Below are 13,065 nucleotides of genomic sequence, written 5' to 3'. Positions count from 1 at the left end.
CCCTGACGGGGGTGGGATCCTGTCGGAGGCCTAGATAGAGGGCCGCGGAGCTGCGCCTGCCCCACGTGTGGCAGCATCCTAGGGAAGGACACAAAGAGAGTTGTATTGTGGCGGGTGAGCAGCGGGGTCTTGGCACAGGGGGAGGAGACCAGAGGGAGTTCTGCCCTGTAGGGGGCTGCCTCCTTCTGAGGCGCAGAAGCCGGTAGCCAGAACACCAAGCGAGTAATAGTCTCTACGCTTTACTCCAGAGACTGGCAGGACAGTTAATTCCACGTTGGCTGCCCGACCATATGCCCAGGAGGCATGGTGGTAGCTTGTGGGGGCCGGGGCATCTCTGGGGTCCTTGTGAGGGGCCTCAGGCCACCAGTCATACGGGTTTGTCCTATCCATACCATCTGGGGGACAGAGAGGAAGACATAACATCTACAACATCTACAACAGTTGTGAGGACCTTACCGAGAAGCTCAGCAGGGAGGTACTACAACACACAGGCGCTAAAGGAAGGCTGCTGATTTCCACCTGGATAAGGGGACTCTGGATTTGCCTTTGGACCGTCCGGACTCTGCCTACCCTGTGGTCTGTACCCTGGACTGTGGACACTGAAGCCTTCAGTAAAGGTAAAGAGACTGCAACCTGGTGTCCTCGTTATTCACTGCGCCTCTCACCGTTCACTATCTGCACTCTGGGGGGCCCTGGGGATGTGCTTCGCCTGTGGGAGGGTATGCCATCTCAGCTGCCGTCGCCTCGCCCCAGCGGACCCCTAGGCAGCGTCGGTCACCCTGACCGAATACCACAGATGGCGTCACGAACTACCCCTTTAAATACCTTTCCCAAAACCATAAAAACTCTTTTCTTTATTGGACGTCCCTCAAATGGCCACGGACCGGATCGGGCCACCGTGACATCCCCTGAACCGAAGGACCCGGTACCGAGTACCCCATTGCCCTTGCGTGGGGGCGCTCCAAAATCTTGGCGTCACGAACAGGATCTACTTAAGCCTGAAAATCGGGTCATGTGCGCCTAAGAACTGTGTCAGAACTGTACTGGAACTGTGGTTTGCTTAAAGGCTGTGTATTGCAAAAAACCGCCAAAATTCCCGCCAAAACCGCCGCCATTGCAGCGCCACGAGGAGCGCAGAAGAAGAAGGGCGTGCCAACATGGGAGGAGACTACCAAAGCGGCGCCAAAAGTGACGACCGCCCCCTCCGACTACTGCTGCGAGATGACGACGTGCTCAGAAGCCAAGGAGCTCCAACCCCAGAAAATGGAGGAGCAGGGTGCAGATGCGGCCGCAGACCTCAGAGCAGAGATGGCGACCAGCGGGTACCTGAACGACGACGAAGTGACCCAGGACCATCTCAAGCGACCGAAGGCGAACCTGAACTTGCCGCTGTTGGAGGAGTCGGACTTCTTAGATTCGCAGGTGGAGGAGCTGAGTCCTCGACTCCCAGACACAGAGCCGACAGCAGTGAAGAAATGGAAGTCGGAGCTGTGCAAGAAGATCGCACTGGAAGAGCCGTGGTCCGAGCAGCAGCCAACTCCAGCGTTCTCATCAGCGGAGCGGATCGACATCGGTGGAACCACATCAGATGCAGGTACGGAAAACGCTCCTGCCCCGTCGACCGATCCTGCTCCAGCGACCGCTCCCCGCCCCGACTGTGACCAACCACCAGCCGTCGTTCTGGTTCTAACGACCCCCGACACCATCGATGAGGTACTGCCCCCGTTACCAACATCTATGGGCATACCGCTAGACGTGAGTCCCGAAGGGGTGATTTTCAAATGGGACGCTCCGAAAACCAAACCGGACGGGTCCAAACAAGAAGGATCCTATATTACGAGGCTCACCTTGGAAAAGTACAAGCAATGCCTAATTTCGCACTGGAAAAACCGAAAGGAAACAGAACCAAATGCCCAACATAAAGTGCAGAAGCATAAGACCAAACGCTGCAATAAGAGCCCAGCGAAGCAAGGGACGATATTAGCCTTTCACCCGAAAAGGGGTTGGGGCTTTATACAGGAGCCGGGACTACCAACCGAAGTCTTTGTTACCAGCTATAACGTGGAGGCCCAGTTCCGCGACGGTCACCCTACCCGAAACTTGTGCAGAGGGGACCATGTGACCTACACCCGCCACTGGAGTGAGCAAGGTTGGTACGCTAAGAACGTTAAACGATGTGAACCTGCAGTAGCGCCACCTGCTGACACGATTACGACTAACGACATTACCCCTCTAGTCTCTGAACTAGCGAGTCCCAATACTACCACCACTGTGTGCATCATTTCTACTACTGAATCTGCTACCAAAACTGACATTCGAACCCAGACCACCAATGACTTTACCGCACCTGAAAGGCAAACCAATGACGGTGAGACCGCATCGGACAGGGACTCGGACACAAACCTTCCTAGGTCAGGAAGTGTTCGCTACCGACTGATGCCTTGTAATCTACTGTAATAAACCTCGAAGAAACCGATGAAAATGTAAATAGTTAATTGTTCCTTCCTTGCCTTTAACTGTTTCCTTGCTGCTTTACAAGTACTAAACCCGTCCAGGGTTAACTCTTAAAGGGGTCCCCTGCTTAAAGTGATCCTATGTTTGTGCACAAGTTGTTTTATTACCAAAGAACATTTGGATCATGGACGATGAATGATTCACAAACTGCCTGTAAATAGTTTTCACCTTCTTAAAGGTGCTCTCTACTGATTTTACATAGGAGGCTTTTACAGAGACGGACTCTTAACAGAAACTGCTGTTAATTATGCTGTAAAAATAACTTTGCCTTTCAGACTTGAAGAAAAACCCGTTGGTGTGGCAGAATTCCAGGTCAGGATTACACGTCTTGTAGCCCAGCCAAGACCAACGTTCGGGGGTTCGTAACGGGTCCCTCATATAGCATCACATCACCATTGAACTGACTTGAATACAGATGATGTGATTTAAATGCTGCTTTACCTCGGAAAAGACTTAGGTTTACCCTTAAAGGGAATGTTTACTTGTTGCACTTTGCCTAAGAGTGATAATGTTGTCTTGAGTAGTTAGACAGTAATAATGTTATATAGCCGATAGTATGTAGCCAAGAATAGGAAATGTTAGATGATGTACTTTAAATAAAATTGAGGTTAAATAAATTGAAGAAAGATGCAGTGAGCCCGTGGGGGTGGATAGATAGTCCTGCATGTGAAGTGTAAGAATAAAGAAAATGTTAATTTGTACTTTGAAGTTTGATAGTACACCCTTAGAGGGTATTTGCACTTAAGGACTGTTTTGTAATTGCACTTAGTAGATAATAGATAGAATACCTGTACGGGTAATAGTATTTTATAGTTAATGCATCTGTATTGTCTTTAGCAGTCATGTAAATATGTTCTTGTTTGCAACGTTCAAGTGTTCTCACCTCCCATAAAGGGAAGCATTGCTATATTAATTTGTTTTATAACATTTCAAAAATTGAACATGTCTTTTGCTAATGTATTGTTGTTTTCTTTTCCCAGTCCAGGAGTACTGGATATAACGGGGGGGGGGGCAGCGCCCCCAAGTCCTGGTCGTTGCAGTAATGTCGTTCTTCCACCAGGGGGAGTGATATTACGTCTGATGGCAATCTTCCTACCAGGTATCACAAACCATACACCACACTCACACTCCAGACCACCAGGGGGAGCCTTGCTCCTATCTACTAGGGCACTCCTCACAATTAGGTAAAACTGGTGGGCTGGATAGAAAGTTAGAGAGAAGCTGACTGGGCTTCGCCCACGTAACAACGAGTGAGACGCTGTCTGGGCTTCTCCCGGGCAGCGCCCTGTCAGGCAGAGAGGGAAGGAGGAACATCTAGGCTGCAGACGGAGGGGTCCCTGATGGGGGTGGGATCCTGTCGGAGGCCTGGATAGAGGGCCGCGGAGCTGCGCCTGCCCCACGTGTGGCAGCATCCTAGGGAAGGACACAAAGAGAGTTGTATTGTGGCGGGTGAGCAGCGGGGTCTTGGCACAGGGGGAGGAGAACAGAGGGAGTTCTGCCCTGTAGGGGGCTGCCTCCTTCTGAGGCGCAGAAGCCGGTAGCCAGAACACCGAGGGAGTAATAGTCTCTACACTTTACTCCAGAGACTGGCAGGACAGTTAATTCCACGTTGGCTGCCTGACCATATGCCCAGGAGGCACGGTGGCAGCTTGTGGGGGCCGGGGTGTCTCTGGGGTCCCTGTGAGGGGCCTCAGGCCACCAGTCATATGGGTTTGTCCTATCCATACCATCTGGGGGACAGAGAGGAAGACACAACATCTAGAACATCTACAACAGTTGTGAGGACCTTACCGAGAAGCTCAGCAGGGAGGTACTACAACACACAGGCGCTAGAGGAAGGCTACTGATTTCCACCTGGATAAGGGAACTCTGGATTTGCTTTCAGACTGGCCGGACTCTGCCTGCCCTGTGAACGGTACTCTGGACTGTGGACGCTGAAGTCTTCAGTAAAGGTAAAGAGACTGCAACCTGGTGTCCTCGTTATTCACCATTCATTATCTGCACTCTGGGGGGCCCTGGGGATGCGCTTCGCCTGTGGGAGGGTATGCCATCTCAGCTGCCGTCGCATCGCACCAGCGGACCCCTAGGCAGCGTCGGTCACCCTGACCGAATACCACAGGTGGCGTCACGAACTACCCCTTTAAAGACCTTTCCCAAAACCATAGAAACGATTTTCTTTATTGGACGTCCCTCAAAGGGCCACGGACCGGGTCGGGCCATCGTGACCTCCCCTGAACCAAAGGACCCAGTACCGAGTACCCCATTGCCCTTGCGTGGGGGCGCTCCATTAGCAATTACTATCCATTGTGGTCAAGGGTGGGTTAAAAGTTAGCATCCACTATCCCTGGTGGTCCAGGGTGGATGGAAAGTTAACATCCAATATCCTTTGTGGACCAGGATGGATTAAAAGTTAGCATCTACTGTCCCTAGTGGTCTATGGTGGATGGGACGTTAGCATTTACTATCCCTGGTGGTCCAGGGTGGATATGAAGTTAGCATCCACTATCTCTGGTGGTCCAGGGTGGGATTGGATGGGAAGTTATAATCTACTATCCCAGGATGGGAAGTTAGCATATACTACTAACCCTTGTGGTCCAGGATGGAAAAAAGGTTATCATCTACTATCCCTGGTGGTCCAGGGTGAATAGGCAGTTACCATCTACTATCACTGGTGATCCATGATAGATAAAGAGAAAGCTACTACTACTCCTGACTGTCAAGGGTAGATGAGAGGTTAGTATCTATTATCCCTGATGGTCCGAGAAAGATAAGAAGTTAGCATCTATAATCCCTGGTGTTCCAGGGTGGATGAGAAGTTAGCATCTACTACTACTGGTCAAGGGTAGATGAGGATTTAGCATCTAATATTTCTAGTGATCCAGGGTGGATGAGAAATTTACATCTAGTATTCCTAGTAATTCAGAGTAGATGAGGAGTTAGCATCTACTACTCCTGGTGGTCCAAGGTAGATGAGAAGATAGCATCTATAATCCCTGGTGGTCCAGGTGTGGATGAGAAGTTAGCATCTACTACTACTGGTCAAGGGTAGATGAGGATTTAGCATCTACTACTTCTGGTGGTCCGAGGTAGATGAGAAGATAGCATCTATTATCCCTGGTGGTCCAGGTGTGGATGAGAAGTTTGCATCTACTACTACTGGTGGTAAAAGGTGGATGAGAAGTTTGCATCTACCATCCCTGGTGGTCCAGTGTGGATGAGAAGTCAACATCTACTATCTCTGGTGGTGCATTTCACTCCTTATCCTGCTCTGTTTGTCATTTGTACACACATTTTCTCCTGCATTATTATTCCTGTGCGGTCTGTGCAGCGTGGAGAGACAGTCCACTGTATGGCTCATGTTCTGTACAGGACGATCCTGCCTGTACTCTGCTGTCACTGTTGAGGGTTGTGTGACCCTGTTCACACTGTGCAGACATTATTATCCTCCGTGTCCTCCTTGTGGCGTGTAAGCAGTACAGCGGCCCCGGCTCCGGTGTAATCACGCCGCCGTCCGTCTCCCGCTAATCATTTACTTTGATCTTTTCCCTATTATGTCGCCACTGCGGAGAGGTGAGCGGTGACACGGATCTCATAATAACGGCTCCTAAGAAGTGACAGCCGAGAAATGGGAAGAAGGCGAAGACAAGACAATCACAGCCGAGCCGAAGCCGCGGGGAAAGTGACAGCGAGCGCTGAGTGACAGCTGCCGACGAGACAGTGACAGGTTCAAGAGACCGATCCCTGAGAAAGCGGCAAACAGAGCGAGGTACCGACATCTCCACATCTGCAGCCGCCACCGGTGTACGTACACAGGTAATAAACGGATGTCACCGGCAGTCCTATGTAACACCACAGTGGTAACACTCTGTGTACAGATAATAAACTGGATGACACTGGCAGTCCTATGTAACACCACAGTGATAATACTGAGTACAGTAATGTACTGAATGTCACCAGCAGTCCTATGTAACACCACAGTGATAACACTCTGTGTACAGATAATACAATGGATGACACTGGCAGTCCTATGTAACACCACAGTGATAATACTCTGAGTACAGTAATGTACTGAATGTCACCAGCAGTCCTATGTAACACCACAGTGGTAACACTATGGGTACAGATAATAAACTGGATGACACTGGCAGTCCTATGTAACACCACAGTGATAATACTGAGTACAGTAATGTACTGAATGTCACCAGCAGTCCTATGTAACACCACAGTGATAACACTCTGTGTACAGATAATAAAATGGATGACACTGGCAGTCCTATGTAACACCACAGTGATAATACTCTGAGTACAGTAATGTACTGAATGTCACCAGCAGTCCTATGTAACATCACAGTGGTAACACTATGGGTACAGATAATGAACTGGATGACACTGGCAGTCCTATGTAACACCACAATGGTAACACTATAGTTACAGTAATGAACTTGATGACACTGGCAGTCCTATGTAACACCACAATGGTAACACTATAGTTACAGTAATGAACTTGATGACACTGGCAGTCCTGTGTAACACCACAATGGTAACACTATGGGTACAGTAATGAACTGGATGACACCGGCAGTCCTACGTAACACCACAATGGTAACACTATGGGTACAGATAATGAACTGGATGACACCGGCAGTCCTATGTAACACCACAATGGTAACACTATAGTTACAGTAATGAACTTGATGACACTGGCAGTCCTGTGTAACACCACAATGGTAACACTATGGGTACAGTAATGAACTTGATGACACTGGCAGTCCTATGTAACACCACAATGGTAACACTATAGTTACAGTAATGAACTTGATGACACTGGCAGTCCTATGTAACACCACAATGGTAACACTATAGTTACAGTAATGAACTTGATGACACTGGCAGTCCTGTGTAACACCACAATGGTAACACTATGGGTACAGTAATGAACTGGATGACACCGGCAGTCCTACGTAACACCACAATGGTAACACTATGGGTACAGATAATGAACTGGATGACACCGGCAGTCCTATGTAACACCACAATGGTAACACTATAGTTACAATAATGAACTTGATGACACTGGCAGTCCTGTGTAACACCACAATGGTAACACTATGGGTACAGTAATGAACTTGATGACACTGGCAGTCCTATGTAACACCACAATGGTAACACTATAGTTACAGTAATGAACTTGATGACACTGGCAGTCCTGTGTAACACCACAATGGTGACACTATGGGTACAGTAATGAACTGGATGACACCGGCAGTCCTATGTAACACCACAATGGTAACACTATGGGTATAGATAATGAACTGGATGACACCGGCAGTCCTATGTAACACCACAATGGTAACACTATAGTTACAGTAATGAACTTGATGACACTGGCAGTCCTGTGTAACACCACAATGGTAACACTATGGGTACAGTAATGAACTTGATGACACTGGCAGTCCTATGTAACACCACAATGGTAACACTATAGTTACAGTAATGAACTTGATGACACTGGCAGTCCTGTGTAACACCACAATGGTTACACTATGGGTACAGTAATGAACTGGATGACACCGGCAGTCCTATGTAACACCACAATGGTAACACTATAGTTACAGTAATGAACTTGATGACACTGGCAGTCCTGTGTAACACCACAATGGTAACACTATGGGTACAGTAATGAACTGGATGACACCGGCAGTCCTACGTATGGTAACACTATGAGTACAGATAATGAACTGGATGACACCGGTAGTCCTATGTAACACCACAATGGTAACACTATGGGTACAGTAATGAACTGGATGACACCGGCAGTCCTATGTAACACCACTATGGTAACACTATGGGTACAGATAATGAACTGGATGACACCGGCAGTCCTATGTAACACCACAATGGTAACACTATGGTTACAGCAATTAACTGGATGACACCGGCAGTCCTATGAAACACCACAATGGTAACACTATGGGTACAGATAATGAACTGGATGACACCGGCAGTCCTCTGTAACACCACAGTGATAACACTCTGGGTACAGATAATGTACTGGATGTCATTAGCAGTCCTACGTAACACCACAGATAACACAGCGGACTACATGTGTGGACAATCCTATCATACTATGTGGAGGGCTATTTGTGGGGCCATCATACTACATTGAGGGCTATTTGTGGGGCCATCATACTACATGGAGAGCTATTTGTGGGGCCATCATACTATATGGAGGGCTATTTGTGGGGCCATCATACTATATGGAGGGCTATTTGTGGGAAAATCATATTATATGGAGGACTATTTGTTGAGCCATCATACTGTATGCTGGGCTATTTATGGGGCCATCATACTATATGGGGGGTACTTGTTGAGCCGTCATACTATATGGAGGGCTATTTGTGGGGCCATCACACTATGTGGAGGGCTATTTGTGGGGCCATCATACTATATGGAGGACTATTTGTGGGGCCATCACATTATATGGAGAGCTATGTGTGGGCGCCATCACACTATATGGAGGGCTATGTGTGGGGGCTATCACACTATATGGAGGGCTATGTGTAGGGGCTATCACACTATATGAAGGGCTATGTGTGGGGGCCATCACACTATATGAAGGGCTATGTGTGGGGACCTTCACACTATATGGAGGGCTATGTGTGCGGTCCATCATACTATATGGAAGGCTATGTATGGGGGCTATCACACTATATGGAGGGCTATGTCTGGGGGCCATCATACTATATGGAGGGCTATGTATGGGGTCATTATACTATATGGAGGGCTATGTTTGGGGGCCATCATACTATATGGAGGGCTATGTGTGGGCTCCATCATACTATATGGAGGGCTATGTGTTGCGTCCATCACACTATATGGAGGGCTATGTCTGGGGACCTTCATACTATATGGAGGGCTATGTCTGGGGGCCATCACACTATATGAAGGGCTATGTGTTGGGGCCATCACACTATATGAAGGGCTATGTGTGGGGGCCATCACACTATATGAAGGGCTATGTGTGGGGGCCATCACACTATATGAAGGGCTATGTGTGGGGTCCATCATACTGTATGGAGGTCTATGTGGGGTCCATCATACTATATGGAGGGCTATGTGTGGGAGCCATCACACTATATGGAGGGCTATGTGTGGGGTCCGTCACACTATATGGAGAGCTACGTTTGGGGCTATCACATTATATGAAGGGCTATGTGTGGGGCCATCACACTATATGAAGGGCTATGTGTGGGGGCCACCACACTATATGAAGGGCTATGTGTGGGGGCCATCACACTATATGGAGGGCTATGTGTGCGGTCCATCACACTATATGGAGAGCTACATTTGGGGGCCATCATACTATATGGAGGGCTATGTCTGGGGCCATTATACTATATGGAGGGCTATGTATGGGGCTATCGCACTATATGGAGGGCTATGTCTAGGGGCCATCATACTATATAGCGGGCTATGTGTGGGGGCCATTCTACTATATGGAGGACTATGTTTGGGGGCCATCATACTATATGAAGGGCTATGTATGGGGGCCATCATAGTGTATGGAGGTCTATGTGTGGGGTCCATCATACTATATGGAGGGCTATGTGTGGGGTCCATCACACTATATGGAGGGCTATGTCTGGGGGCATCATACTATATGGAGGGCTATGTATGGGTCATTATACTATATGGAGGGCTATGTATTGGGGCCATCACACTATATGGAGGGCTATGTCTGGGGTCCATCACACTATATGGAGGGCTATGTCTGGGGTCCATTACATCATATGAAGGGCTATGTGTGGGGGCCATCACACTATATGAAGGGCTATGTCTGGGGTTCGTCACACTATATGGAGGGCTATGTGTGGGGGTCATCACACTGTATGAAGGGCTATGTGTGGGATCCATCATACTATATGGAGGGCTATGTGTGGGGTCCATCGAACTATATGGAGGGCTATGTGTTTGATCCATCATACTACATGGAGTGCTATGTGTGGGATCCATCATACTACATGGAGGGCTATGTGTGGGATCCATCATACTATATGAAGGGCTATGTGTGGGATCCATTATAGTATATGGAGGACTATGTGTGGAATCCATCACACTATATGGAGGGCTATGTGTGGGGGCCATCACACTATATGAAGGGCTATGTGTGGGATCCATCATACTATATGGAGGGCTATGTGTGGGGTCCATCATACTATATGGAGGGCTATGTGTGGGATCCATCATACTATATGGAGGGCTATGTGTGGGATCCATCATACTATATGGAGAACTATGTGTGGGATCCATCATACTATATGGAGGGCTATGTGTGGGGTCCATCATACTATATGGAGGGCCATGTCTGGGGTTCATCACACTATATGGAGGGCTATGTCTGGGGGCCATCATACTATTTGTAGCTTTATGGGGGCCATTATATAGTGTGGAGTGTTGTGCAGAGGCCATTATATTGAGTGGGGGGTTGTGTGGGGGACAGTACACTGTCTGGAGCGTTATGTGGGGGCCGTCATACTGTTCAGAGTGCTATTGGGGCCCACTATAGTGTGGGAACACTAAAGGACTTAAACAGGGGCGAAACTACTTTGTAAGGGCTGCAATTGTAGTATATGCTCTTCTGTGCCCCAGCCATATATTTTCTTTTGGGGGGGCCCAATAACGACTTCGGGGCCCAATTAGGACTTTTGCTATGGGGCACCATGATTTCTATGTCAGCTCCTGTAGCAGTGAGCTTCTCCTCCCCCGCAGTAATATTCGGGGTGCTCCCGTCCCCCACATGTTTCTGTAGCTGGATGATTTATGTTCCTACTCTTCTCTTTGCCCTCGGTTTGTGTCCGGTCCTGACTTTGGCCTTACACCCGGTGGGGGAGGGGGGATCCGCTGCTGCACATGATCAATACTTAATCAATGGCTGCAAGGATTTATCTGGTGTCAGCTCGCCGGGCTCATGTGCAGCACAGCACGTCTCACTCCAGGGAATGTGCGGTACCCTCCATATGTATGCATCATCACGGTACCCCAATACCTCCCCTCCAGCCCCTTACTAACCCTCTCCCCTCTGGGCGCCTCCTCATCACTTGTACCTCATTCTGTCCTGTATTGTCTCTCTATGCACTGACTCTCTGCATTAAAGTGAAGAAGCAGAGCTGCAGTGTAAAGCACGACCACAGTGGTCACAGGCAGCGGATTAGTGTAGTATCTCGGGCATGTGGACCCCTCATTAGCTTAAATTACACGTCCCTCGTTAGAGCAGGACCTCGGCCCGGTACTGACCCTCTTCACTGCGTTCCATGGGTGTGAAGAAAGTTCCCCCAGGAAGTGTAAGCTAGGAGACTGGATTTATTTTAGGGTCTGGATTTATTTTAGGGAATGGTCTGTGGTCTGGATTTATTTTAGGGTCAAATCTGGGGTCTGGATTTATTTTAAGATCTGGTCTGGGGTCCGGACTTATTTATGGTCCAATCTGGGGTCTCAATTTATTTTAGGGTCCAGTCTTGGGTCTGGATTTATTTTAGGGTCTCGTCTGGGTCCTGACTTATTTAGGGTCCAATCTGATGTCTCGATTTATTTTAGGGTCCGGTCTGGGGTCATGACTTATTTAGGGTCTGATCTTGGGTCTCGATTTATTTTAGGATCTTATCTGGGGTCCTGACTTATTTAGGGTCCGGTCTGGGGTCTGGGTTTATTTTAGGGTCCGGTCCGGGGTCTTGGCTTATTTAGGGTCCTATCTGGGGTCTGGATTTATTTTAGGGTCCTATCTGGGGTCTGGATTTATTTTAGGGTCCGGTCTGGGGCCTGGATTTATTTTAGGATCTGGTCTGGAGTCTTGACTTATTTTAGGGTCTGGTCTGGGGTCTCGATTTAGTTTGGGGTGTGTTCTGGGGTCTCGATTTATTTTAGGGCATACTTTGGGTTTTTGACTTATTTAGCATTTGGTCTGGGGTCTTGATTTATTATAGGGTCTAGTTTGTTCCCCAAACATCAGGACCCTTCCACTTGCAGGCCGGATTTCTATGAGTTTTGGATGTTCTGGGCGTTTTGGGGCCCTTTCTGGATGTTCTCTCATTTTACCCATTTCCGTTTGACAGGTTTAGCTTCTAATGTCTGCCACCTGCACCCCGGTATAATCAGGGTTCTGTCCCCCAGAATTATGCACAGGGGCAGGTTTAGGTTTTGTGGCAGGTGGTGGGGACACTATGGGGGACCCAGGCTGGATTTCTGCAGCCTGTATCTCTAGGACCATGAGGACTCCGAGCACAATATCCCCAATATCCAGTGTAGGAGCCACAGCGCCCCCTGCTGCACTTACTTAGACAAGGCCATCCCGCTGCGGTTCAGCACCTCATTCACCTGGCTCAGGAGGATCCCGGCCTCCACTGTCACTTGCTTCTTATCCTTGTCAATCTGGAGGAAGAGACACAGGAGAGAAGTAAGAAGAGGGGACGGTGCCACGGTGAGAACGGGGGGACGAATGACATCTTAATTTGAGATTTGATGGCCGCTCGTCCAGGCATGACCTGATTCTTTATA

General features: G+C 48.6%; 1 protein-coding gene across 2 annotated transcripts in view; it reads right to left on the bottom strand.

The window, feature by feature from the left end:
• Positions 1-13,065, bottom strand: part of LOC143808782 (L-gulonolactone oxidase-like) — a 171,579-nt gene that overhangs the window by 117,359 nt on the left and 41,155 nt on the right. For both annotated transcript variants that reach the window (XM_077291791.1, XM_077291792.1), the window contains exon 4: positions 12,845-12,939. In XM_077291791.1, the coding sequence (XP_077147906.1) occupies positions 12,845-12,939 (95 nt within the window). The remainder of the gene's footprint in view (positions 1-12,844; positions 12,940-13,065) is intronic.

The sequence above is a fragment of the Ranitomeya variabilis genome, chromosome 2 (assembly GCF_051348905.1).
Source record: "Ranitomeya variabilis isolate aRanVar5 chromosome 2, aRanVar5.hap1, whole genome shotgun sequence".
Classification (NCBI taxonomy): Eukaryota; Metazoa; Chordata; class Amphibia; order Anura; family Dendrobatidae; genus Ranitomeya; species Ranitomeya variabilis.
The sequence above is the reverse complement of the archived record's forward strand: the minus strand, read 5'-3'. Positions and strand labels throughout refer to the sequence as shown.